Below are 26,111 nucleotides of genomic sequence, written 5' to 3'. Positions count from 1 at the left end.
GAATTGAATATATCTAGTCACACCCAGAGTCAACCTCAAAACCATTGGAGCCAGGCCCTTATGTCATGCTGCTCCTACCCTTTGGAACTCCCTACCACACTCAGCCTAGGCTGCTCCATCCCTGGAGATGTTTAAATCCCGATATAAAGTCTACCTGTTGAGTCTGCCATTTATGGACCTGTAGATTTTCCTCTGTAGCAGTCCACTTCCGACAATTAACTGGTCTGAGATTAACTGATGCTCCTATGGGAGAAAAACGTTGTTGCATATCTGTGCCTGACTACTTGTTCTCCATTCATTTGAATAGAACTTTGAAGACACCTGGTGCCAAAGACCACCTTCCTTTATGAAGCGGTAGGCACCTCAATTATGCAGTGATGGTGTAATCAGTGTAGGGATTTCGGTACTGGCTTTGGGTGACCTTGGTGCTGGGGATTTCATTACTAAACTTTTACACAAGATGATTTTTTTTTTTTTGGGGGGGGGGGGGGGGCTTTTTTTTACTTTTTGGGTTTTCCTTTCGGCTTGGAAGGAGAAAGTATCTGAGTCACACTCACAACATTAGCCAGGACATAGAAAGGACATGGTGCTTTACAATGGGATCTTCTATTGCCGTGGGGGATTATTAAAATGAATGGTATATTATGCTGGGGTGGAGAGTAACACCAATAGTTGGCCTGTGTGGACATTGGTTGCTCCAGAGCTTCGAAAGTCCATTCTACACATATTAACCGTTTAGCAGCCAATTTATTTAGAGACTTGCAAGTGCTCCATGCCAATTTTTTTAGCACATTTTTTTTCCTTTGTTATAAATCCTTGCTTCTAATTAGTACTGCTGTCATGTGTATTTATGCCCACATGTCACTAGGGGGCAGTGTGAGCCAATAACAGAGGGCTTCTGCTTTCAGTTTCTATATTTTCTGCTCAGTAGAGAGGGAGCAAAGCATTCCAAGAGTTTACAGCACATAGAGTTGTGCCAACTGAGATAAATGCATTGCTTTTGACTTCAAAAGAGATAACTATTGAAGTTGCTTCTGGACTACTAAGCTAAGTTGAAGAGCTTCCGTAATGAAGAAAGGCAGACTATTTGTTAGACAAGCAGAGTAGGAAGAGTTTGATCACCTTGTATAAATGTCCCAGACATAAAATTGTTGTCCAGTTTTAGACACTGTTCCCACTTGAGCTGAGAAGGGATATTTTTTTTGTATGTTCGCCGCTGATTGCAAAAGTGACAGCAAGCGGGCCAAACTTCTGTATAGTTCCTGATGACCCTGAAAGAGCAGATGCTCCTTAACATGGTCTGTATGTTGTATCCTGTTTAAAGGATGTCTGACCCAAGGCAAAGCTACATTCTCACTACCCGACGAGTCCAGCGACGTCCCCTTGATGACGGTCGTTAGGTGACGCCTCTTCCTGCTTGCAACTATATGACGGGCGCGAATGGGAAGTAAGCAATCTCGGTATTTTGCGTAGTCGTCGGGGATCTAAAAGATCCGAGCCGCCGTGTCCGTTACTTAACACACGATGCTATGTTAAATGATGTTGCCCGACGTCTGGTAACATTGCCGCAAGTATCTCCGGGTGAGGATGAGGCTTTAGACGAGCGCAGAGGAATGTTCATGTTGGATCCACATATCTTTGTGCATTGTCATTACTCTCCTCGTTTTCCCAGAAGGCCTCATTTCCCTTGGTCCCCATAATGCCTTTTTTAAAAAAAAAAATCTGACTTTTGTCCAAGGTAAAATTTTCAGACTGAAAGAGTCAGGCTTGCTGTGATGTTCCTTCCTATTCCCCTCCCATTCCCTCCTCTTCCCCACCCCTCAAGCTTTGAGTGGAAATAAAATTAGGGAAACAGCCCCAGCTAGAGGCCTGCATCAGGTCCGATACCCACAGGTTACCTGAAATGCGGCTCGGGTACCCATTTTGCTTGTAATCAGGGTGCGGGTAGCGGGTCTGTGGGTACAAGATTCACCAGAAAGCGAGCTGTGGGTCGGTGTGCGGGTAGCAGGGCTGCGCAGGCCTCTAGCTCCAGCCCTCCATACAAAAAGAAAAAAAGTAGGCTTTGTGACTCCTGCATGAGTTAGTTCATAGGCAACTGTGGATAGAGAGTATGGGCTCCTAACAAATTCAGTTTGATCTGGATGGGGGGGGGGGGGGGGGGGGTTTAAAGGGAGCCAGGCAGCTTTTTTTCATGCAGTTTGTCTTGGTATCTAATAGCTGCCATTTTCACTTCTCCCCTTCCCTCTGTCCTTATTTATCCAGAGGAAATGGTGACTGTAATCAAGTGTGACTCTCTAAACTGTTTGAAGTACAGTGTCATATCTCCACAACCCCCCCCCTGCTGATGAAAGCTTTTGTTTGCTCATTGCTACTTCTAATTACAGCCATCCTTATCTGCCTGCTCGTTCTGAGCAAGGCAGGCCGCAGAAGTAGAGTAATAAAAGCCTCTAACAAACATTTAAATGTTAAAAAGAGGTAGAATGGATTTTTTGAATGAGCCACATTGGTAGTATGCATTTTTAACATGCTATTGAAGTGTTACAAATGGTGAGTGGCTCACTGTAAAGATCCTCCAGCAACCCTGAGGCTGGGAACGCACTAGGTGGCGCGTGAAAGGTTGCATATTGCTGCATATGCGTTTGTGCGTTTTTTGTCATAATGAAGCGCATTTGCATTTTGCACATGCGGTTTTCTTGCATGTTACTGCGTTTGCATTTAGCACTTGTGTTTTTGTATGCAATTCTGATACGCATGTTACGCAAAAATTTTTGTAATGTGGTGAGTATAAAAACGCATTTTCAAAGTCCTCATCACTAGGAAGTCAACAAGAAGCGGAAATACGTGATTAAACTTTTTTTTTTTTGTGCATTAAAAACTCTATACCTCTGCGTCACCATAGACATATGTGTGTTTTGGAAAAATATGCAGCAAGTCCTGCGTTTCAAAAAAGGCACATTGCAGAATGCAAACAAATGCGTTTTTTCATGCGGGCCATTGATTTACATTATACGCGTTAACGCTACCGTTTTTGCCTAGTGTGTTCCTACCCTGAGAGGAAAGCATGCATGGGATGACCACAGACGGTTGTATAAACAGGAACCCACTTAAAACTGACCTCTGGCTGCTGCGGGCTCAGCAATCTGTATACAGTAGCCCTGAAGTAACCTATCCATATTACTTCACATCTTGTGAGGTTTTCCCACCAGGGCTAAGTAATGTAAAAATAAAGCATTGGTCCCCTGTGGCCTTCTGGCATGTTCTCACCTAGTATTGGAAGGTGCATGTTTGCTGCTATCGGATTTGCTCTGCATTCTTTGATGTTCCACTTCTATTACAGGGTCCTTGAGAAGCCTCAGTGGCACGATTTACTTCCTTTTAAGCTGGGAATCTCGTTTTATCTCACGGTCAGATCACTACCGCAGCTTTTTCAGGTAAATACTGGAAGTACTATATATGATTTACTGGCAAATGGTTGCTTTTAACTCTAGGATCCATTTAATGTGATTTGCTGTTTCCTTGTTGCCTGAAGCTGGCCATATACTACTGCTGAGCAACCTCATTCATTTTTTTTTTTTTTTGTAAGAGACACTGAAGCGAAAAGAAAACCTTCTAATATAATGATCTGTATGTGTAGTACAGCTAAGAAATAAAACATTAGGAGCAGAGACATAAGCCTAATATTGTTTCCAGTACAGGAAGAGCTAAGAAGCTCCAGTTTTTATCTATGCAAAAGAGCCATTGAGCTCTACTACTTTCAAAGTCGCAGAGAGCTTTGTCTTCTGAAGCTTGTTATCTCAACTGTCAGTCATTGTATTTTTTTTTCTCCCCAGAGGACAGTTCAAAAGTTTGCTGGCCTGCTCTGTAAAATCATTTCGAATGCTGAGTAGTGTGTAAACTGCAAATATTAGAGAATGATGCATTGTTATAAAAAACACTATATACCGGTAACTGAAAATAAAAATATATTTTCTTTGCTACGAATGTTCTAGTAATTATCTGTACTACACAACCAATTCATTATATCATAATTTTTTTTTCTCGCTTCAGTGTCTCTTTAAAGCTTTATTAATGTGTATATGCACCAACAAACACTATACCACATTAGTTCATCCACATTCTTGAATTACATTTTTTTTTAGGCATTTGTCATTTTTATTTATTTTGAAATAAATAAGGCAATAAACTTGATAGGAATTGAGTGGTCAGTGCATGTAGAAAAGTCACTGCTGGGCAATAGAATCTCTGATAGCTTTGAAGACCTTTGTATATACTTTAAAGGATCACTATATCAAACATATTTAAAATACATGAAAACCACATAAATAAGTACATTTCTCCCAGAGTAAAATGTGCCATACATTACTTTTCTCCCATGTTGCTGTCACTTACAGTAGGGAGTAGAAATCTGACAGAACTGACAGGTTTTGCACTAGCCAATCTCCTCACGGGGGATTCTCAGGGTTTTCTTTATTTTCACAAGCACTTAGTGAATGGCAGTTGCTCAGTCCAACTGCCAGAATAGTGTGCAAACAGGCAGGAAAGGCAGCTGGCATCTTTGTATAGATCCTTTTCAGAGAGTGCTTTTGTATAGAATAAATGAGAATCCCCCATGAAGAGCTGGCCTAGTCAAAAACCTGTCCGTTCCGTCAGATTTCTACTAACTAGTGTAAGTGACAGCAACATAAGAGAAAAGTACTGTATTTTTCGAACTATAGAAGATACTCCTGACCATAAGCCGCACCTAGGTTTAGAGGACAGAACCATGGGAAAAATATATACTAAACCTGGTGCATCCATGGGGGAGGAGCATCTTGTGGATTATGCCTTCTTTGTACTTCATCCCTCCTTGTACCTCTTGTGTCTCCTTGTGTGCTCCTCTGTCCTCCTTGTGTGCTCCTCTGTCCTCCTTGTGTGCTCCTCTGTCCTCCTTGTGTGCTCCTCTGTCCTCCTTGTGTGCTCCTCTGTCCTCCTTGTGTGCTCCTCTGTCCTCCTTGTGTGCTCCTCTGTCCTCCTTGTGTGCTCCTCTGTCCTCCTTGTGTGCTCCTCTGTCCTCCTTGTGTGCTCCTCTGTCCTCCTTGTGTGCTCCTCTGTCCTCCTTGTGTGCTCCTCTGTCGTCCTTGTGTGCTCCTCTGTCGTCCTTGTGTGCTCCTCTGTCGTCCTTGTGTGCTCCTCTGTCGTCCTTGTGTGCTCCTCTGTCGTCCTTGTGTGCTCCTCTGTCGTCCTTGTGTGCTCCTCTGTCGTCCTTGTGTGCTCCTCTGTCGTCCTTGTGTGCTCCTCTGTCCTCCTTGTGTGCTCCTCTGTCGTCCTTGTGTGCTCCTCTGTCCTCCTTGTGTGCTCCTCTGTCCTCCTTGTGTGCTCCTCTGTCCTCCTTGTGTGCTCCTCTGTCCTCCTTGTGTGCTCCTCTGTCCTCCTTGTGTGCTCCTCTGTCCTCCTTGTGTGCTCCTCTGTCCTCCTTGTGTGCTCCTCTGTCCTCCTTGTGTGCTCCTCTATGCCCCTTTGTGTACCCGTGTCCTCCTCTGCATGGGCACAGTACAGGGAGTACACGACATTGCGGCGGGTTGGAGGTTTGTATTGGCAGCGTTCACAAGTCATTAACTCCCTACATTTGATGCAGTGACTTTTTTTCACCACTTTTGTGGCAGAAAAGGGAGTCTTATAGTCAAAAAAATACAGTAATTAATGGCTCATTTTGTATAGCTACATTGCAAAGTAGTCTGTAACATTTTGACCATTGTAGGATGCTCTGGTGAAGACCAATGACTACTTTGACTTTGCACCCCGGGAGAGCCCACACCTACCACTCGTTGCAGGGTCAACAGGTTCTCCACCAACTGCGACAGCAAGTTTGGTGCAGCGTGAAAATGGCCAGTAACTATTTGGTCCCAGTCCCTACTAATGTAACCAAACCATATGGATTTAATAATTGGGAAAGGGGGGGGGGGGTGTGGAGGGTACCTTTGTCTGCCCCTCTTTCCTACACATGTCCTAATGTATAAAAAATATTGTATATAAATATTGAGGCTTACGGTGCTACTTCTAATGTTCTTGCAGCTTATCTCTCCTTGCGGTGTTGTTGCCACCCAGTGTTGAGGTAAACCTATTTGATTTTCCAACTAAGGATTCTGATTGGTCCAGACCAACTGACAAATGGGAATCCTTGTTGGGAAAAGTTCTGACACTGAGGTCCCCTTATCTCTGGATCAAGGGGCGTTCTTGTTGGGAAATTCACATATGCTAGGGATAAATAGTTTGTGGTACAACGTTGTCCAGCTATTGATTTCTTCTTCCTCATCTGTCTGTGTATTTTTCTTTATAATTATTAGCTACTATGCTAGAAAACATTAACCCCTTTATATTTGAAAAAGTGTGAAATAGTTTGTTTAACAAATGTGGTGTTAAAGAAGCTGAACTTGCTTAGTTGGGCATGACAAAATGACTTTAAGATTAACGGTACAATTTTTCCTTCAGATTAGATCTTTTGATGCTGTTTTTTTTAGGATCAATTGAATACAAAACTGCGCCGTGTGTGGTGCAAATCGTTGTGAAACTATTCTTTGGTCAGTTGGAAAAGGAACAAGTATCAATCCGAAACTTGTATTTTATAATTGAATCAGAATGTAAAACCTTCTTAACCCCCCCCCCCCCCCCAATGACTGCGTCATGCCGATGGACGTGATCGCGGCGACAGCCCCAGGACCACCTAACGACTATCGGCGTCAAGTCCTGGGGCGGGGTTTTGCAGGAGATCACACGTGCCGATGCGCGTGCATCTCCGCTTGAATGACGGAGCTCTGCTCCTACGAGACTGTTAGATGGTGAAACCGCCGTCTAATAACACTACAGCGCTGCGATCTACGGCAGCACTGTACTGGGGACAGCCGTGTGACATGGCTGTCCCCCTGGGGAAGACATGTAGCGATCCGCTGTCATAAGCTGGCGGCGGGAGAGGGGGTTATTAAAATTAGAATGAAATAGGTTTATTTATTAAAAATAATATACAATAAATATTTGCAAAAAAAAAAAAAACATCCTGGGAGCGATCCTCGCCCACCAACAGAAAGCTGTGTTGGTGAGCAGGAAGGGGGGGGGGATCACTTGTGTGCTGAGTTGTACGGCCCTGCAGCGAGGCCTTAAAGCTGCAGTGGCCTATTTAGGAAAAAATGGCCTGGTCACTAGGGGGATGTAAGCCCACGGTCCTCAAATGGTTAAATTATTCCATTAATGGAAACAATCAATAATTTCCTTTCCGATTAATTTCAATCGTTCAGATTGCGTTGAATCTGAAGGAAAAGTTGTACCATTAATGGGCACCTTGAGAGAGATTCTGGACTGGCATTTTCTGCAGCGCTGTTGGCTACTGTCTGCAAAGCGGGGCTGCTTCAGGATCTAATTTTTCAGCTGTATAATAATTACTGTCAAAGAAAAGTGTTAGGGTTTTTTGTATAGCTATTTTTTCTGTTATTTTTTTATTCAATTCTTTTGTGCTTTTGCTTGAACAGGACGCTAAGCAGTTTTATGCGGAGTACCACGAGAAGAAGATGAAAGAAAAGGAGGAAGCTGAAGCCAAGGCAGAACTGGAATCTCAATTCAGTACGTAGAGTGCCCCTTTAGCTGGATCACCCTCTCCCCTTTCTGTGCTATATTCCTCCGCAGGGATACTTTCTGTGTTGTGGGGATGCTGATTTCACATGGAAGTATTTGTTAGTGAGGACTGGCAAGGTAATTGTCCTGTGGGATCTACATGGAGGTTGACAAGGCCATGCTACTTAATCGAAGTGCATTGTGTTGGGATTTGTTTATTTTGAATGTTTACACATTCTTTTTTTCTGTAATAGTGGCAGCTGTTGAGTTGCATCAACTGCTGCATTGTGACTGTTGCCCTTGCGCCCAATGTAGCTGCATTTTTGCTCCTGGTATCTCCCTTATGTTTCCCCCTTCAGGTCTTTTCACACTGACTCACAACGAACAATATTAGTGTGATGCAATGATATTTCTATGGTACGTTCACATAGGGTGCGGAGCGGCAGGTCCTGTCGGAGTAACGCACAGCATGCTGTGCATTTACCGGATAACATGCGTTTTCCAGTTGCAGTGAAAGCATACTTTAATTGTGCTGTATGTCTCACTGTGGTCGCACTTCATTGCACAATGCAGTGTAGAAGGACCATAAGCATCTCTGTACTTACTATAAATGTTCTGATGAATACAAAATATAGTGACTGAAAAAATGTTTACTTTTTACAAAGCACTCTTACACTCCCTTTAGAGGCTTTTACATATTTTTTTTATTTTTTTTAATTTAACCCTTAAGCTTAAATACTCACCTGGCGACCCGGGAAGTTGGATCCCAGCGACATCCCTTGATGACAAGCGCTCCCCGATCGATCACCCTGTGGGCGGGTAAATGCAACGGCACAGGGCGGGTGTGAATGGGAAGGCAAGCGATCGTGATGCTTTGCGCAGAGTCTATGGGGATCTTAAAGGAAACCAGAGATAAATGTAATTAAAAGATTTATACATACCTGGGGCTTCCTCCAGCCCCATCTGCACAGATCGCTCCCACGCCGCCATCCTCAGTCTTCTCCCTCTTCACCGAGTCCTGTTAGTTCGGCAGTCGCGGCCAGTCTGACGCAAGTGCAGTGCACTCTCACCGTCTCCCTCCGGCGGACAATACTATTTTCTGCCAGCGGAAGACGGAGAAGAGTGCCCTGCGCTGGCTCAGACTGGCTGCGACTGGCAGAACGAATGGGACTCTGTGAAGAAGAGGGAGAAGGCTGAGGATGGCAGTGTGGATGGGGCTGGAGGAAGCCCCAGGTATGTATCAAATTTATTACATTGGTCTCTGGTACACTTTTTAAAGATGCGATCCCCTGTGATGTTATCTTCGGTGGACATTACAAAATGTCTGTGTAATCGAATGCCTGTACCCACATTGGGAGATGGCAGGAATGATCGCTCGCTGGAAAAATTGCGTAGTGTGTATGGGCCTTTATATTGACGCTGCCATCTATAGGTGTTCCATACACATCCGTACTCCTTACGACACGGACGTCTAAAGGCATTTTAGTACAAAGCTACTTCTGTCTGCGGCGGACATCCTGTAGACATTTTTTGTCCCTCTATTCCTGTTACGGGCATAACTTTCTTCTTCACTTGAAATTTGGAAATAATTCTGAGTTGATGCAGAATCATGCAAATGTTACTGCAAACCTATGCAGCTTAAAAAAAGGACAATAAAAAGTGCAAGATTTCATTAATCCATTTTACAATAGATTTTCATAATGAGCATAATTCTCAATCATCTCAAATGTATTTGGACTTGTAGGTTTGGGATGTAATAAACACAATACAAACCTAGCTGGCACTGGCTTGTAAAAAAAGAAAGAAAAAAAAAAGATCAGAAAGCTTGCAGTCTAAATGTGGCTACACACAAAACAACCAAATCATCCAATTTTACAGAAATTCAATAAAAACTATTGGTTGTTCCGAACATTTTTTTTCATTCATGCGAAAAAACCTGATTGAATTTCCTGAGAAGAAATTAAAAAAAAAAAATGTATATTGTGTGGTCACCTTAAAGGTAGCCACACACTAGACAATTTTTTAAAATTATCTTTTCAATTCAAGAATTGTAATCGATTTTTCGGTCTGATTGTAGTGTTTCAAAAATGTGACCAATGTACCACACACACACATTCAGTTTTTCCCCATTTATGAAAAAAAGACTGAAAACTGAGAAAAAATTGCTTGGGTCTGTACATCAAGTAATTGACAATCTACCACACACCAATCACTTTTCATATAAATTGATCTGAAAAATCCACCACTCCCGATCTTATTATCGTATAAAAATGGGAAATTCAATCACATTTCTCGAACAAATGACAAAAAAAGCTTTCAATTCCTCTGTTCAACTGGTTGTTTTTATCAAATTACTGTAAAATTAGTTTATCTTATTGTACATGGCCACCGTTAGACTCTCTGCACACCATACAATCTCGGTTGTTCAATCCTACCTCATGTAGTATAAGAATACTTTGAAAGGATTGTTTTGAAAGGCTCTTTTAATCTATTGGCTCTTGTACTACATAGATTTGGTAAGTCTGTTCTACCAAGAGTGTATGGTGCATGTTGAGCCTAAAGGTGGCCACATACCATACAATTAAAAGATTTATTTATTGTATTTATAAAGCGCCAACATATTACGCAGCGCTGGATCCAATTTTACTCCCAATTCGATCAATACGATTGGTTGTACAGAAAAATCCAGTTTTTTCAAATGTCCCGTTTTTTTATTCGATAAAAGATCGGGAGTGTTGGATTTTTCTGATCAATTTTTGTGAAAATTGAATGGTGTATGGTAGATTAAAAAAAGATGCATGCATGGGTCTGTACATCAAGACATTAAGTTTTCAATAATTTTTTTTATAATTGGGGAAAAAGTGTGTGTGTGTGTGTGTGTGTGTTACATTGGTTAGATGTTTAAAATGTTACAATCAGTCAGAAAAAAATGATTGCAATTTGTGACTTGAAAAGATATTTTTAAAAAATGTTTGGTGTGTGGCCACTTTAAGAGCTGCACCACAAGTTTATTTTTTGTTGTAACAAAGAAGCAAAGCTGAATGGTAAATGGGGACAATGCAGCCGGTGCATTTTTGCCGCTGATGGAGAAGTTTGGGCCCACTTTAATCAGCTGGTAATTAACGGGCGCCCGACTTTTATTCCGTTTGGCAGGGTGAAAAAAAAAAGAAAAAAAAAGAGGTGATGTGTAAAGTGGTATATCGCACAGCAGCCAATCAGAGTTCACGTCACCATCATGCCGTTAGGAAATAATCCCCCTTGATGATGGCGCTTAGCGTCTGGCCATTCTTTGCAGTGATTTTTCTGAAAAAAGGCCGTTTGCGCATCTGAGTGCAAAACTTCTGCGTTTTGTCATCAGGGCGAATATTTAAATTATCTTTTGTTTTGTAATTAGTGACACCTCTCAGAGGACGGGATAATTTATTCAGCAGCTGGCAAAAGCCTAACAGCTGCAGAGAATAGCGGAGAGCGAGTCGCCAGCGCCTTCGCACTTTGCTTAAGCTGTAAAGCGTTTAATTTTTTTCCCCCCTCCTTTTGTAAACAAATTAAAGAGGACGCTTTTGTTATATTTGGGATAAATAAGAACACCCAAACATTATGAAAACAGAACGAGCTTATATTCGGTGACTGCGGCGTTATTGATCTGTAGCTCCGCCCTTAGCAGGGTTCCGAGGCTGAATCTTTGGCTGGATGCCAGACACCAGGGAATTAACGGTCTACCATCAGCAGTTACTCAGCGCTGACTCTGGTGAAAGAGTCAATGGATTACTGTGACTTGGGCAACGGTCGGTCCCCTCCCTCCCTTCCCATTGTCACAGCAGCTAGCTGCGAGGGGACGCCTCACACTTGCATTATATGACAATCTGCGAAATACAAACACTCAGAATGTTGTGTAGTGCTCTCGTACTGAACTGTCCGTTGCTGGCTTTTGAATAGTCTGATGAGTAGAAAAAGAACCCCCCCCCCCATGGAGTCACATCTGAGTTTTTGGGAAGGGGGGGACACGTGTGGCGTTATAAACGCTGCAGGAAGGCAATTGTGGCCAACACCTTGGAGGCTGAACTGTGCGTTTTGGTTGACATATGAAAGAGGCCTTAGACCCTGGTCACATTGGCCTATAAAAGGTCAGTTGACACTGCAGGATTGTACTTAATTGTATGTAATCTGAGTGTAGGGACTGCATAATGTCACATTTCTGTTAAATCCTCAAAAGGAGGAAGAAACTACTATTATTGGATAAGTTCCTTGTTAAAGGGAACCTGAGACGAGAAGCTTCCTTAACCTTCCTGGCGGTACGCATTTTTAATGTCTGCGTCCGAGGTAGGATTTTTGGCTTCAAAATGTTAATATCCTTCAGCTAGCACTTCGCTAGCTAAGTATGCCCCCCCAAGTGCCTCCGGTCCGGTAATATTTACCTGTCCACAATCCCGCGAGAGCCGCAGCTTTTCCATGCATCTTCAGTCGTCACTATGGCGACGATCGGACATGATGTCATCGACGTCATGCGCAGTTTCGATCCTCCCCATAGCGAAGCCGGGAGCTGATTGGGAGGCTGCGCCGTCGCGGGATCCCTGGGGGGTACGTATACCGGCGGCAATCAGAGGGGACCGGAGGCACTTGGGGGGCATACCTAGCTAGCGAAGTGCTAGCTGAAGGATATAAATAACATTTTATAGCCAAAAATCCTCCCGGGGCCATGTGATCCCCTGCGGCGGCTAAACCAACCCTAGGTCGGGCTTACAACCAGGGAGGTTAAAGAGGAACTCCAGTGAAAATAATGTAATACAAAGTGCTTTGTTTTTACAATAATTATATATAAATGATTTAGTCAGTGTTTGCCCATTGTAAAAGCTTTCCTCTCCCTGATTTACAGTCTGACATTTATCACATGGTGACATTTTTACTACTGGCAGGTGATGTCACTGGAAGTAGCTGCTGATCGCTTTTTTGGCAGTTGGAAACAGCTGTAAACAGCTATTTTCCACAATGCAACGAGGTTCACAGACAGGAAACTGCCAGGACCATGGTCCTGGCAGTTTCCCGTGGGAGGGGTTTCACCACAATATCAGCTATAAAGAGCCCCCTGATCTGTTTGTGAAAAGGAATAGATTTATCATGTAAAACTGGGTATCAGCTACTGATTGGGATGAAGTTCAATTCTTGGTTACGGTTTCTCTTTAAGCCCCCTTGAGGCCGCTCGTCTCCCTCACTCTGTCCGGATGGCTCCTGTCACTTGCAATTCAGCCGGAAAGCCTAGCTGAGCCACGCTTCATCACGCATGCCCAGCCCAGCATGCTTGTGTCCCTGGGAGCGTTCTGTGCCTGAGCAGTAGTACTACGCAATCGCAGACAAGGTAGTGCGCCGGGCCGTGCATTTGCTACGAAGCTTCCCGGCTCTAGTGCAGGCGCTGTATCGACTCTCCGCTCGGAGATGGGCAGAAATAGCTGATCGCTGTTGGGCCTCTCTACTGCGCAGGCGCAAGTCTCCTACACATGCGTAGTACAGCAGACCCAACAGAGATCGGCTATTTCCACCTATCTCCATGCTGAGTGCCTCATCAGCACCCCCGCTGGAGCCAGGGAAGGTAAATATAGCAAGCCTTGTCAGGCTTGATTTTCAGGAGACTTCGGGGGAGCCAGCACTGGATTGCCTGCAGCTACAGCGGAGGGAGAAGCCTCATTGGGACACTGAGGGTTCCCCTAACGAGGTGAGTACCCCCAGGGGATGTTTTTTTGTTACAGGTTCTCTTTAAGGGTGGGCTTAAGAAAGCCCCAGGTAAGTATGGTACCTGTGACGCTCTCGTCTCAGGAAGTGGAACTTCAGCCTAAACAAACCTACTGTCATTAAGTTACATTAGTTATGATAATTAAAATAGATAATCTCTTACCCACCATTTTAAAAGAACAGGCAAATGTTTCTGATTTCATGGGGGCAGCCATCTTTTTGGTTGAAAGGAGGTGACATGGCGTATGAGAAACAGTTCCAACTGTCCTGTGTCCTGATCACCCCTCCCAGCTGCGTGCGCTAGGCTTCAGATCTCAAATTCAAAATAAAAAAAATTGCACCAAAACAGCAGAACTAGAACATAATCATCAGAAATCCCATCATGCTTTGCACAGCATCAGAGGAAAAATGCCCGGGCAGTTTTCTCCTGTGCAGCTAAAATTGAAGCTTGGGTAAGAAAAACAGTTCTGATGCTGTGAAACTGTTAAAGGAACACCAAGTCTTTTCAGTGCTGCTGAGTAGATTTTTAGTCCAGAGGTTCACTTTAAAGTCACACAAAGAAAAGGTTGGGGTGAGCCAACAGATAGCAATGATCCTGTTCTCTTAGTACTTTGTGTTAAATATTTTTCATCCTTCATATCCTTAATCCTTAATGGGGACTTTAGCTTTGCTATAAGAGTGCTTTGAATTACAAGAATGTTTCTGGGAATGAATAAGGGCTCATTCACACTACACAACACAAGCACAAACACGATTTCGTGCTTGCGTTGCCATCGCACGGATTGCACATCGGGGAGCGCTGGAGCGCAGACGCCGGCAGCCGTACCTGTCGGGAAACGTGTGCGTCGTGCGATTTTATGTCCCCAGAAGCGTTACATCGTAACGCATGGGAACGCACACCTGTAGTGTGAATGGTAACATGAAAGTCTATGGACTTTCATGTTGCCATGTGGATCGTACACTATGTGCGTTGCGTCTAAACTGACAGCGCAGCACATAGTGTGAATGAGCCCTTATGCTTGCAAACCAAGAATCCACTGTGCCAAGATCTTCTTCTATTCGCAGTGATGTTTGTGCATACAGACCTGCATGTAGGACTCGTGCATTTATTTTATTGATTTTAAATTCCCAGAGGAGAAGAAGCCTAAGGTGAAGAAGCCGAAAGCTGAATTTCCTGTTTACTCTGCGTCCGAATCTAATTTTGTGGCTTATGCACCGACGTATGACCAGGGCGTCAGCATCGAGGAGATAGAGGAACAGATGGATGATTGGCTGGATCATCGGGCTCAGAGAAAAAAGGTACACAAATCGTTTTAAGCTAAATCCCATTCACTGTTCTTTCTTCACCTTGTAAATTAGGAAGATTGTGTCCAAAATGAAGTTGATGTCATTATGTATTATTAGTAACCTGCAATCCAGAAGTTTAGCTTAAAGTACCCCTGAACCGGTTTATTATAGTAATTATAATCATACTTTAAATACAGTTGTATTTGTGTTGCTGTGACAAATGTCACAGCACCATCCTCCTCCAGTGTCCCCTGTGCTCCCTTACCCGCTCTGCTCAGCTGTAATCTTCTTGGCGGGAAGGAAGTGGCAGTACTTCCTCCTCTCTGCCCTTCCTAAGTTCCAGCCCCTCCACTCGTCGCTTATAGTTCCAGATATGCATTACTGCACACAGCGCTCAGGAGACCTGCGCTGTGTGCGGACTTGTGGTAACTGAGGTCAGAACGATAGCGTAATAATAGCTGAATATTAGTACACTATCGTTTTGACCTCAATTACCACAAGCACAGTGCTCCTGAGCGCTGTGTGAAGTAACGTATATCTGGAACTATAAGCGACGAGTGAAGGGGGCGGAACTTAGGAAGGGCAGAGAGGAGGAAGTACTTCCACTTCCTCCCTGCCCATAATCAACGTTTTTCTCGGTCGAAGATTACGGCTGAGCAGAGCGGGGGGCGCAGGAGGATGGTGCTGTGACATCTGTCACAGCACCACAAATGCAACTGTGTTAAAAGTATATTTATAATAAAATGCTTCGGGGTACTTTAATTGTAGGTTCTCACTACACATAAAAACAGTCTGTTTTCCACAGTGGAGAAGAATGGACAAATGAATGGATCCTTTATCTATAGGAGCTGACTGGACTTGTCCATTTTAAATGTGTGCATTTAAACTTCAGCGGATTTGGAACGCAAATGTGGCTCCTACATGGCTTTTCTGGACACCACAGAAGCTGTGGAGGTCTGTGGCCACAGTGAAAGCCTATGAGAACAAATGTTGTGCATTCTCACTATGACTTTTCATGTGTCCCTTCGTTTGCTTGTCTTCTCATCTTCTGTCTTGTTACCTTCTCCATGGGTGCTGCCGGGGTCCACTGCCAGGGGGTAAGTACCCCAATACCAGTAGGAGACCCAAGAGCTACCCATAGCTCTGAAATGGGCCAATCCTCCCAGGGAGGATTGCCATTTGTCCACCACTCAATGGACCAATGAGAATCCTCTGTGAGGAGGGAGGATCCCTATTGGTCCAATCCAATGCTTAGCTTCCAGGAATCCTGTTGGTATTGCACTGCTTGTTCCCAGTGGCAGTGATGGAGGACGATCAGCGGTGGATCACACCAGGTGCTCGATGGAGAGTAATGTGACTGATGCGACAGAAGCAGCATACCTGCACAGGATACGCTGTGAATGCATGGTTGTGCATCTGACAATGGTGTACACCTATCAATAATTAATGTGTGCGAACGGTTTGCAACACCCCCCCCCCCCCCCCCCCCTCAGTATTTTTCTTTTCTTACCCATTGTTTCTCTACTGGTGATCACAGCTCTTCTCACTGACTTAATTTAAACATACACAGATACTGAGGCTTCATCAGGCTGGGTTATGAAATCTAAAGAGAATTGTTTAGACAAGAGAGAACTCGCATCAGTCTAGATATCCATTCCAGTGACTATAAAACAAAAGTGTCCAGAAACAAATATTGCGGGAAGAGAGGACATTCCTTCTAGTAACAAGTTATTGGTTGCAGCTAGTCATGTGATAACCATACTGTCCTATTTCTCTGACGCCTCATTGATTTACTTGATCCTCTGTACACTGACTGACTCACTCCTTGCAGTTTTTATTTTTGTTATTACTGCAGTAAAATCATGGAGTGAAAGTAACTTGGTTTAACTCTTTAGCAGCCAAGTTATTTAGAAGCTTTCAAATGCTCCAGGCCAATTTATTTTAGCACATTTTTTTATCTACATTTCCCTGCTTCTAACTAGTACTGCTGTAATGTGTATTTATGGCCACTTGTCACTAGGGGGCAGTGTGAGACAATAACAGAGGACTTCTGCTTCAGTTTCTATATTTTCTGCTAGTACAGAGAGAGAGAGACATCAAAGCATTCCAAGAATGTACAGTACAACAAGTTCTGAGGACTGAGGCCAAGCACAATGCACTCCTCTCAAATGAGATAACTCTATTGATGCTGCTAATGGGTTAAATTAAGATTACTTTGCAAGATGAGCTAAAAATGTAATGAAATGTTTACTTAAAGAGGAACTTCAGCCTAAACAAAACATACTGTCATCCAGGGCTCGACAAGCAGACAAGGCTTGATGTGTTTGATATATTTACCTTCCCTGGCTCCAGCGGGGGCGCTGTTGCGGCTTTCCGCACGGAGATGGGTGAAAATAGCTGATCTCTGTCGGATCCACTCTACTACGCAGGGTGCGCAGTAGAGCAGCCCGACAGCGATTGGCTATTTCCACCTATCTCCGAGCGGAGAGCCGATACTGCTCCTGTGCTGGAGCCGGGGAGGTAAATGTTGACATCCCCGCCGTTCCGGGAGGATTTCGCCGCCGCCGTGGGACACAGGAGGACCGGGGGAAGCCTCAATAGGATCCGGAGACTTCCCCCACCCGAGGCGAGTACCCCCAGGGGAACTTTTTCTCATTACAGGTTTTCTTTAAGTCTGAGGGGAAGTAGAAAAGCAAGAGGACAACCCAGCATGCCCTGCAACTTCCTTTTTGTGTACCAAATTTTGTGTGTACCAAATAAGAGTCAGGTAAACTGGGGAATGATCATTTATCATCAAGAAAAGTAATACAACTTTTGGATTGCCTGGTTAGCATCCTTATTACTTGTTTACCAGATAAAAATAAAGAATTGATATTTGATTTTATGCCTGGCAGTTACACTCTAAAGCCACAAACACAAAAAAAAATAAAAATAGGGTGAGCCAACGGATAGCAATGATTCTGTTATAGTGATTTTTTTTTGATTTTTTTTTCTTTATACAGTACAGTACTTTTACATAAATATTTTTCTAGAAATATTTTTAGATTGTGCAGCAAATCAGCTGAGTTTCCATGAATCCCTATGTGGAAAATAGCTGATAGAAGAGTGCTTGGCATTACAAGCTTGTTTCCAGAACGTCTATAGACCTGAAAGTACTCTTGGCAGAAGTACATAAAGAGCTTGTTTTATTTTTGTTTGGCAGATAGGTGTTACGAGTGACCATCTGATGCTGTGTTTTGCCGTTAGGCCGTCGGCTGAAATGTGAGATTGTGTTTAGGCCTTTCTGTCATCAGAACCTGCAGTAAACTCCTGCAGCTGCCTGTGTGTGACTGAACAGGATGTAAACAGAGCAATGTGCTTCCTGCCCCCATCTTCCTCCATGCAGGACTGCCCTTCTACATTACCGTGTGTGCATTTCATCTGCTGCCTCCGACATCTTCCTGTTACCAAACAACTGTTATCTTTCTAATGACCTAATACCTTAACTGACTAAAAAAAAACCCTGACAGTTAGGATTCCGCTGCTCGTGACGCTTTGTTGTAGTCAGACTGCAGTCCTTCCAATCGTGTATTGCCTCAGCCCTACAAATGTGGCATTTAGAGGCTGGGCAGACATTGGGAAAGGACTGGCCATGCACACATCGGTTTCTGGCTGATTTGATCAACTTGGTGAAATTGTTCAGCAAGCTGTTTCTGTAACCTATCTAACTGATTTACTTTTGATTGATTTTGTGCAGTTTGTTGATTGAAATCAGACACTTTAGTAGATCTCCGTGCACAAGGGGGTAGTGGGGGAGGTTAGGGGTTTGAGCAGTTAATCAGACCTGAACTCAGAACTTCATCTCAGCTCTAATAGATGCGCAGCAGCATAATAACTTTTAAAGAAAAACCTTTCTTTGTTACAGCCAATACAAATCCTACAATAAATTTGCAGTGTTTCTACTTCCTGCTTTCATGGAAGCAGACATATTGTTAGAGACACTAAAGTGAAAAAAAATATATGATGAATTGGTTGTGTAGTATGGATAAATACTAGAATAGTAGCATATAAAATATTCTCATATTTTTATTTTCAGTTATATAGTGTTTTTATAACATTGCCTCATTCTCTAATATTTCCAGTTTACACACTACTCAGCATTCTAAAGGGTTTTTCAGAGCAGGCCAGTGAACTTTTGAATTGTCCTCTGCAGAGTAAAATAAAATACAGTGACTGACAGTTGAGATGACAAGCTTCAGAAGACCAAGCTCTCTGTTCTTTGAAAGTCGTGGAGCTCAATGGCTCTTTTGCATAGATAACTGGAGTTTCTTAACTCTTCCTGTAATGGAAACAATAGTAGACTTATGTCTCTGCTCCTAGTGTTTTATTTCTTAGCTGTACTACACATACAAATCATTATATCATAATTTTTTTTCCGCTTCCGTGTCTCTTTAACAGCCTGTGCTTTCAAATGAGCTTATCTGCCGTCGCAGTCAGATGACACAGAAGAGAGATCAAATTGCAATTTGTGATTAGACACAAATGAGGGGGAATTACAGGCTAAACTCTCTAAATACATTCAGGGTGCATTTCTTTCTTTTTTCCTTCTGTCCTGTGCAAGAGTTCAGGTCCACTTTAAGGCTTCTTGCACACAGGGACGTTACAGGCGCACGTTAGTGCAGCCTGTAACGCTCCCCCAACGCACAGCAATGTAACACAAGTGGGCTGTTCACACTGCCCACGTTGCGTTACATTGTAACGCAGCAAAGTGCTGCATGCTGTGCGTTCTCCGCGGCTAAGCCGTGTTAGACTGTTTGCACATGCTCGGTCATGTTGGGGAGGAGGGGAGAGCGGCCGGGCACATGGCTAATTATTATTCACTGCACTCAGTACTTCCTGGAGCGGCCGCTCTGTGCGACGATTGGCCGGGCGGGACCACGTGATGCCGCATGCATCCAAGAGTATGCATCACGGACGCCAGAGTGAGCTGCACAACGCGGCTCACTCCGACGTCCACACCAGAGAGCACCAGGCGTTGCGTTAGGGGCACGTTATGTGCCCTATAACGTCCCCTAAACGGAACGTCCTGGTGTGTTACTAGCCTAAGGGGAGGGGTGGAGTTTGGTGGCATTGTGCTGCAAAAAGCAGTACAGCGCTTGCAGGTTCAATCAATGCTCAACAGATTTCAGCTGAAATCTAGCAAAATTGAGATTACAATGGGCTCTATTCACAATAGGCAGTTCGGTAAAATCATTTTGGATGGTAGAATACCTCATTCGGTATTTTACACTTTTACCAAATTCATTAAAGATTTCCCCCATGAGGCAGAAGTTTGGTAATTTACTGAACAAACATGCCTCAATCCCCTAAGCCCTACTCGGTAAGTGTCACTTACCAGCCTTCTAGCAGGGCAGCAGCAGGCAGGGAGCTGTGTGTGTGACTCGGTTTTCTGTCCAATGCAGCCTGTCATCCCTTTATATGTGTTGCTGCCACCAGGGGGAGCTCTACTGTATGCTACAATACAAATATGCACATCTAAAAGGATGCACTGATGCCCACAGAATTGTCGGCTTCCTCTGATTTGATACAGTGACCGACCCACCCGATACCCCATCGCATCAAATCGGCGTGAGAAGCAGGCTGTGTGGCTCACCCTATTGGATGCCTGGCTCTCCCCAAAGGCTGTCTGTCAAATCTACTGCACAGAGACAGCAAGGGGAGGGGAGTTATCGGCTGCTGTGAGCTGGAGAAAAATACCGAACACTTTTGGCCGGTAAACTTAAAGCAGAAATCTTTGTGAATTGACATTCCCTGAGGTAATTGCTGCACAAGTCGGTAATTTACCTCACTAGTCGGGAACTGTGATTTTCTGTGCGGCGATGGGTTTAGTGAATTGTAACTTGGTAAGATGATCAGTAAAATCAGCTGTTTTGAGCATTATCGAATGAATATAGCCCATCGTGTCTGAATTCAGGTTGAATAGTCTGCTTATCATATCCTGTCATAATTAACGTGTATGACCAGCTTAACCCATTAGCAGCTTCAATAGAGTTATCTCATTTTAGATAAGTGCGCTGCTTGTGACCTCAGTCAGCAGAACTCGTTGTGCTGTAAATTCTTGAAATGCTTTGATCTCTCTCTACTACTTCTAAATTTAGAAACCTGGAAGCAGAAGTCCTCTGTTATTGTCACACTGCCCCCCCCCCCCCCCCCCCAGTGACTAGTGGCCATAAATACACATTACAACAATACTAATTAGAAGCTAGGAAATGTAACAAAGAAGAAATAAAAAAGTTCTAAAATAAATTGGCTTGGAGCACTTGCAAGCCTCTACATAAATTGGCTACTAAAGGGTTAAAAGAGACCTGATCACAACACAGGTTTACCTTCTATACACACACGGATAGGCCGTCTCGCCCATTAACCACCTTGGCGGTAATGACGAGCTCAGCTTGTCCATTACCGCCGCGGGGGATTGCTCAGCCCCTGGAGGGTCTTTCTGCACCAAATTTTCAGAGGGGGTGTAACTAGCATTTGGCTACCTACATCACCCCTCCAAACGCCGCTGGCTCGCTCTGATCCCCCCGATCGCCGATGTTTTTGCAACCCTCTCCCCCCCCCCCCGAGTACACGCTGGCGCAGCCTCTCCTTAGCCTCCAGGGGTCGCTATGGCTGCGATCGGAACTGCGCATGACGTCGATGATGTCAGACGTCATGTCCGATCGTTGCCATAGCAACGCCTGAAGCTATGGTGGAAGTCTCGGCCATCGTGGGATCTCAGCCAGGTAAATATCGCCGGCAGCGAGCGGAGGGGGGGACACAGTGCTGGGGGACTTAAAGGGGGAGAGTGTAGCTAGCCTAGTGCTTGCTACACTAAAAAAAAATCTATTTATTTTTTATTTTTTTTAAAGCCTCCCGTGGCCGCAATAATTGTAATGCCAGGGTGGTTAAAACACCCACCCCACTTAGGCCTAAAAATAGGAAGGCTGCGCAACCCCCACCCCCTATATATACTGCCTTACCTTCCCATTCCATGTGTGTCATAGCTTCCCTTGCAGCCTCCTGATATAGAACCATACTTTTGTCGTAACAATGGAATCTTGGGAAGTGTAATCCTAGCATTCATTGTTTTCATACTCTGGGTGCCACATTGTTGCACCTGATTCACCCACTGACCAGCTGAATCCAGAGAGGAGAGCAAGAAAGTTATACTTGGCTCCAATCATGCGGGACGCGCTTTACGGCTCTTTACGACGGGGAACGCGGAAGAAGAGGACGCTTTGCCGGAGGACGACTGGAAGTCGGCCGAAAACGAAACTTAGCCGCGGAGGGAGACCGGAGGGCACCGAAGGACCGGCGCGGGCACAGGATGGCTAAAGGAGGCTTGGGAAAGCCCCAGGTAACTGAATTTTTTTTTTGGGCCCACAGTTAAGGTTCCCTTTAAAATAATTCCTTTCAGTTCTAACAAGATTTTGTCAGAACTGAAATAGATCAGTTGCTGTCAGTTATAACTGAAAGGACAACTGATGAGCAAGGTAATGTCCAGGTTTACCTATGGCTCACGTGGATATTTCAGTTTAACAGTGTGCTGACTTGGAAGCCATTATGGGGCGATGCCCATTTTTAAAATTAAGGACAGACTTCCACTGATCGCAGTAGATAAACAAGACGCGGGAGAGGAGGAAGAGATTGATGAGCAGACTACACGGGAGGGAAATATGATGTGTGTATGTTTATTTTGACTTTTAATTTTCAGTTCAGGTTTGCTCTTAACAGTGTTTTTGACAGCAGTATACTGTTTTCTGTCAGTCTGTCAAAACAAGTAAAAAACAAATTCAAAGATTAATTGCAATAATTGATACAATTAGATGAATATTTTTATTTAACACTTATTGGAGTTCTTTTAGAAAGCTATTAGTGGTTGAATCCAAACCCGTGCAATTCAGAGCGACACATTTTAGTTTTCTTTCCAAGGGCAATATAAATAGGGGTGTCAGTTTTGCAAACAGGAAACGTTTTCTTCATATCAACCATGGTTGGAAAAAAGGCTGGTATGGGATTCTTTGATGTGTAATACACTTGGAAACACCCACAGCCTTTTATTTCCACTTTGTTTTTGGAAGCTTTGATAGGTTATATTAGAGTTGTGTTTATTTCACCGGGACCGTCAGAACTAGTTCCGCACATGGGGAAAGTGTTATCAGTGTCTACCTCTTACACAGGAAACACACATTACTAGGAGGGAATAATGATGTGTTTACAGCAAAAGGTTTTCCTTCTCTTAAGTAGACACAACAGACTTCCACACACCTCTCTAAACCTTTTTTGTGTGTGAACTACCGGTAATACTGTCAGGTTGGATGGAATCAGATGTCTGTAATTACTGTTGTTAGAGTGATCCAAGTCTTATCAGAGCTGCTGTAAAATAATAATGCTATGTAATGCTGAATTTCTCATATTGAGATGAGGTCAAAGGAGGGGGGGGGATTACATGCATATGTGGTGGCATTGTGATAAAGTGCGAAGAATATGGGAAATGGCTTTTAGGTGGTATGATATCAGATTGACCATTCTCCAGAGATGGCCATACTGTCTATGTTCCCTGGCAAAGTCAAATATGTAAAGAAGTCAACTCTTTACCATATTATGTGTTCAGTTAGGTACTTGATCGCTAAACATTGGAAGGAAGATGGAAATCTGGGTGAGGCGGATTTGGCAGATGCAATACTATGAGAATGGAGGAATTGGTGCTACCGGCACAAAATGGGGGAGACATGTTTTCCGGACAGTGGTCATCCTGGCTAGATTATAGAGAGAGACTCTAATGTATGTTTGGGGATGCACATTTATTATACTTACCTGGGGCTTCCTCCAGCCCTATGTCGGCCATGGACTCCATCGCCGTTCTCCTGGGCCTCTTCGTACCTTCGCTATGTCCCCCAGTATATATCTGTCATGGTTCACTACGCATGCACTGCCCGCGGCCATGACATGCTCCCGTCCCTGGGAGCGTTCTGTGCCTGTGCAGCTACTACTGTGCAGGCGCAGCATGTCCCGGGCCACGGGAGCGCAACAAGGATAAGTGCGCAACCGGGCAGAGAAAGCGAGGGGCCCAGGAGGATGGCAATGGAGCCCACAGCCGACATGGGGCTGGAGGAAGCCCCAGGTAAGTATAAAAGCTGCTTATTTATACATCTCTGGTTTCCCTTAGTCTCCAACCCTGAGGCTACTGCGCATACGCTGTTCCAGGCCGCACGTCTCCTTGATCGCTGCTTATTTCAACATCTCAAACGCTTTAATTTGGCTGCAGCAGCACTGCGGATCAGAACGGGAGGACACAGAGGGAGCTGACAGACTATGGTAGCCTGGGAGAAGCTGCAGATAAGTGATGATCTTGTCCCCTCTGTCTCAGGTTCCCTTTAAAGAGGAACTCCTGTGACAATAATGTAATTAAAAAAGTGCTTCATTTTTATGATTACGTGTAACTGGTCAGCGTTTGCCATTGCAAAATCTTTCTTCTCCCTTATTTACATTCTTACATTTATCACATGGTGACATTTTTACTGCTTGGCAGGTGATGTCAGTGGAAGGGGATGCTGCTTGCTTTTTTTGGCAGTTGGAAACAGCTGTTGTTTCCCACAATACAACAAGGCTCCCACAGTGTGATATCAGAACCATGTGGGAGGGGTTTTTAACACAATATAAGCCATACAGAGCCCTCTGTTGATCAGTTTGTGAAAAGGAAAAATTTCTCATGGGAAAGGGGGGTATCCGCTACTGGTTGGGATGAAGTTCAATTCTTGGTTACATGTCGCTTTTGGACAAAAATGCAGGAAACGGACTGTTGTAATTAGATAACCGTAGTAAGCCTGCCTGATGCGTTCATTTTGCAGTATTTACAAAACCATTGCGTTTGCTGCTCGGGGTTGTCAGGTACTCTTGAATCCTGCATGCTACCCTCTCTACAACCAAGGGGAGTTGAGGGACACTTGTGTACGGACAGCCATATTAAGGCCTGCGCTGAGATGGTTCTATTATTCCCCCAGGAAGGAGCTGAGGTCCTTAATTGCTTGGATCACTTTTACCATGAGCTCATCTCATTTTGTGGTAGGACAGGTTACCATGCCAATTGCTTTTTTTTTCTATCTTTTGATGGCTGATGTCTGCTTAATCTTTGTTTGTTAGCTGAAATCTGAGAGTCCTCTGCCGATGCATTTGCAGCCGTTGTGTAATATATCTCTAATATGATGCTGCTTTGTAGAATGGGAGCGGTAAGGTTGCACAGTTCCTTTCTGGCTGTAAAATTTAGTCCTAAAATAATATCTCAGAGGTCCTTAGGGCTGAGCAGAAAAGAGCAAGTCCTTACAGGAGAACTGTGCTCTCGTAAATAGAAGTATGCATACACTTGCCTCCATTTCTTTGTTACAGCTTACATAACTCCTGCAGTGTGTCTACTTCCTGCTTTCTTGGAAGCAGACAAAGGGTTAACATCCTGTGTTTACATATTAGCTGTGTCTGCTGAGACACAGCTGAGATCAAATTACACTTGTGATTACTTATAGATGAGTGGGAATTGGACAGGTTGTTCTCTCTAAAAACCACAGGGTGCATTTGTCTCTGTTTTCCTCGTGTCCAGTGCAAGAATTCAGGTCCTCTTAGATAGAGGGAGCTTAGGTATAAGGTGGCCCAGTTTCCCACCACATTTCGCTTGTCTAAAAAAAAAAAAGAGAATATTTACCCAAAAAGTTTGTGTCTTTCCCCTTCTTTACATTTCCCTGTGTTATAAAACAATCTGCCTCCAGAAAACCTTTCATCTGAAATCCATGCCTTGCAATGATTTGTACCGCCTAACCTAATTATTTCCATTCCTATAAGAAATTTAAACAAAGAGCCTTTTGCATATCAATCATCTTCCTTTAATTTCAGCCTTGTAGTGACCCCCTCTCACCTACTCTTCTTTTCCACCATTTCCAAAAGATTAGCTCTTTCGTCAGGCTCAGATTACCGATTGTCCCCTTGATCTTCCAGGGTCCTCGCTCGCTGTCTACAAGCTGGGCTCTGTCTTCCATCCATCATGATCTGATCATGTCACATTCCTCCATGTTCTTACAGGACCGGTCCTTACGGTTTTTACTTCCAGCATGTTTGTTTATACAACACGGTTGCAGCATTCGGTCCATGCCGGGGCGTTGAAAGAACAGATATTTACACGGCAGACCTGTGTCTCCCAGGCATCTCCATGTTTAGGGAGAACTCTGTCATCGGCTCCGCTGATAAAAAATGAACGTGGCTCAGACATCAAGAGGGCAATCTAGGCGATCTCTTTGAAGCATTAACTGTCATTATTAAGAACATTCTTTGAAATGGAGACCAGCAATGCAATGTCACTGTTTCTCATTTTCTTCAATTGCAACAATGAGGATTAAACTTGTTTTGCTTGTCTGCGGCTGTTTGTCTACTAAGCATCATTCTGTACTGCCATGGCAACCGTAAAGTGCAGTGTTGGAAAGAGAGACTTGCTTAAAGGGAGTCTGAAGTGA

The 26,111-nt window shown here is 44.0% G+C and overlaps 1 protein-coding gene across 1 annotated transcript in view; it reads left to right on the top strand.

Moving 5' to 3' along the window:
* DNAJC1 (DnaJ heat shock protein family (Hsp40) member C1) overlaps window positions 1–26,111 on the top strand; it is a 141,347-nt gene that overhangs the window by 77,795 nt on the left and 37,441 nt on the right. The window contains exons 6-8 of the mRNA XM_068235607.1: window positions 3,338–3,431; window positions 7,500–7,590; window positions 14,438–14,604. Of these exons, the coding sequence (XP_068091708.1) occupies window positions 3,338–3,431; window positions 7,500–7,590; window positions 14,438–14,604 (352 nt within the window). The remainder of the gene's footprint in view (window positions 1–3,337; window positions 3,432–7,499; window positions 7,591–14,437; window positions 14,605–26,111) is intronic.

This window comes from Hyperolius riggenbachi, chromosome 5 (genome assembly GCF_040937935.1).
Source record: "Hyperolius riggenbachi isolate aHypRig1 chromosome 5, aHypRig1.pri, whole genome shotgun sequence".
Lineage (NCBI taxonomy): Eukaryota > Metazoa > Chordata > Amphibia > Anura > Hyperoliidae > Hyperolius > Hyperolius riggenbachi.
Note: the sequence above shows the minus strand (reverse complement) of the source record. Positions and strands in the feature narration are given on the sequence as shown.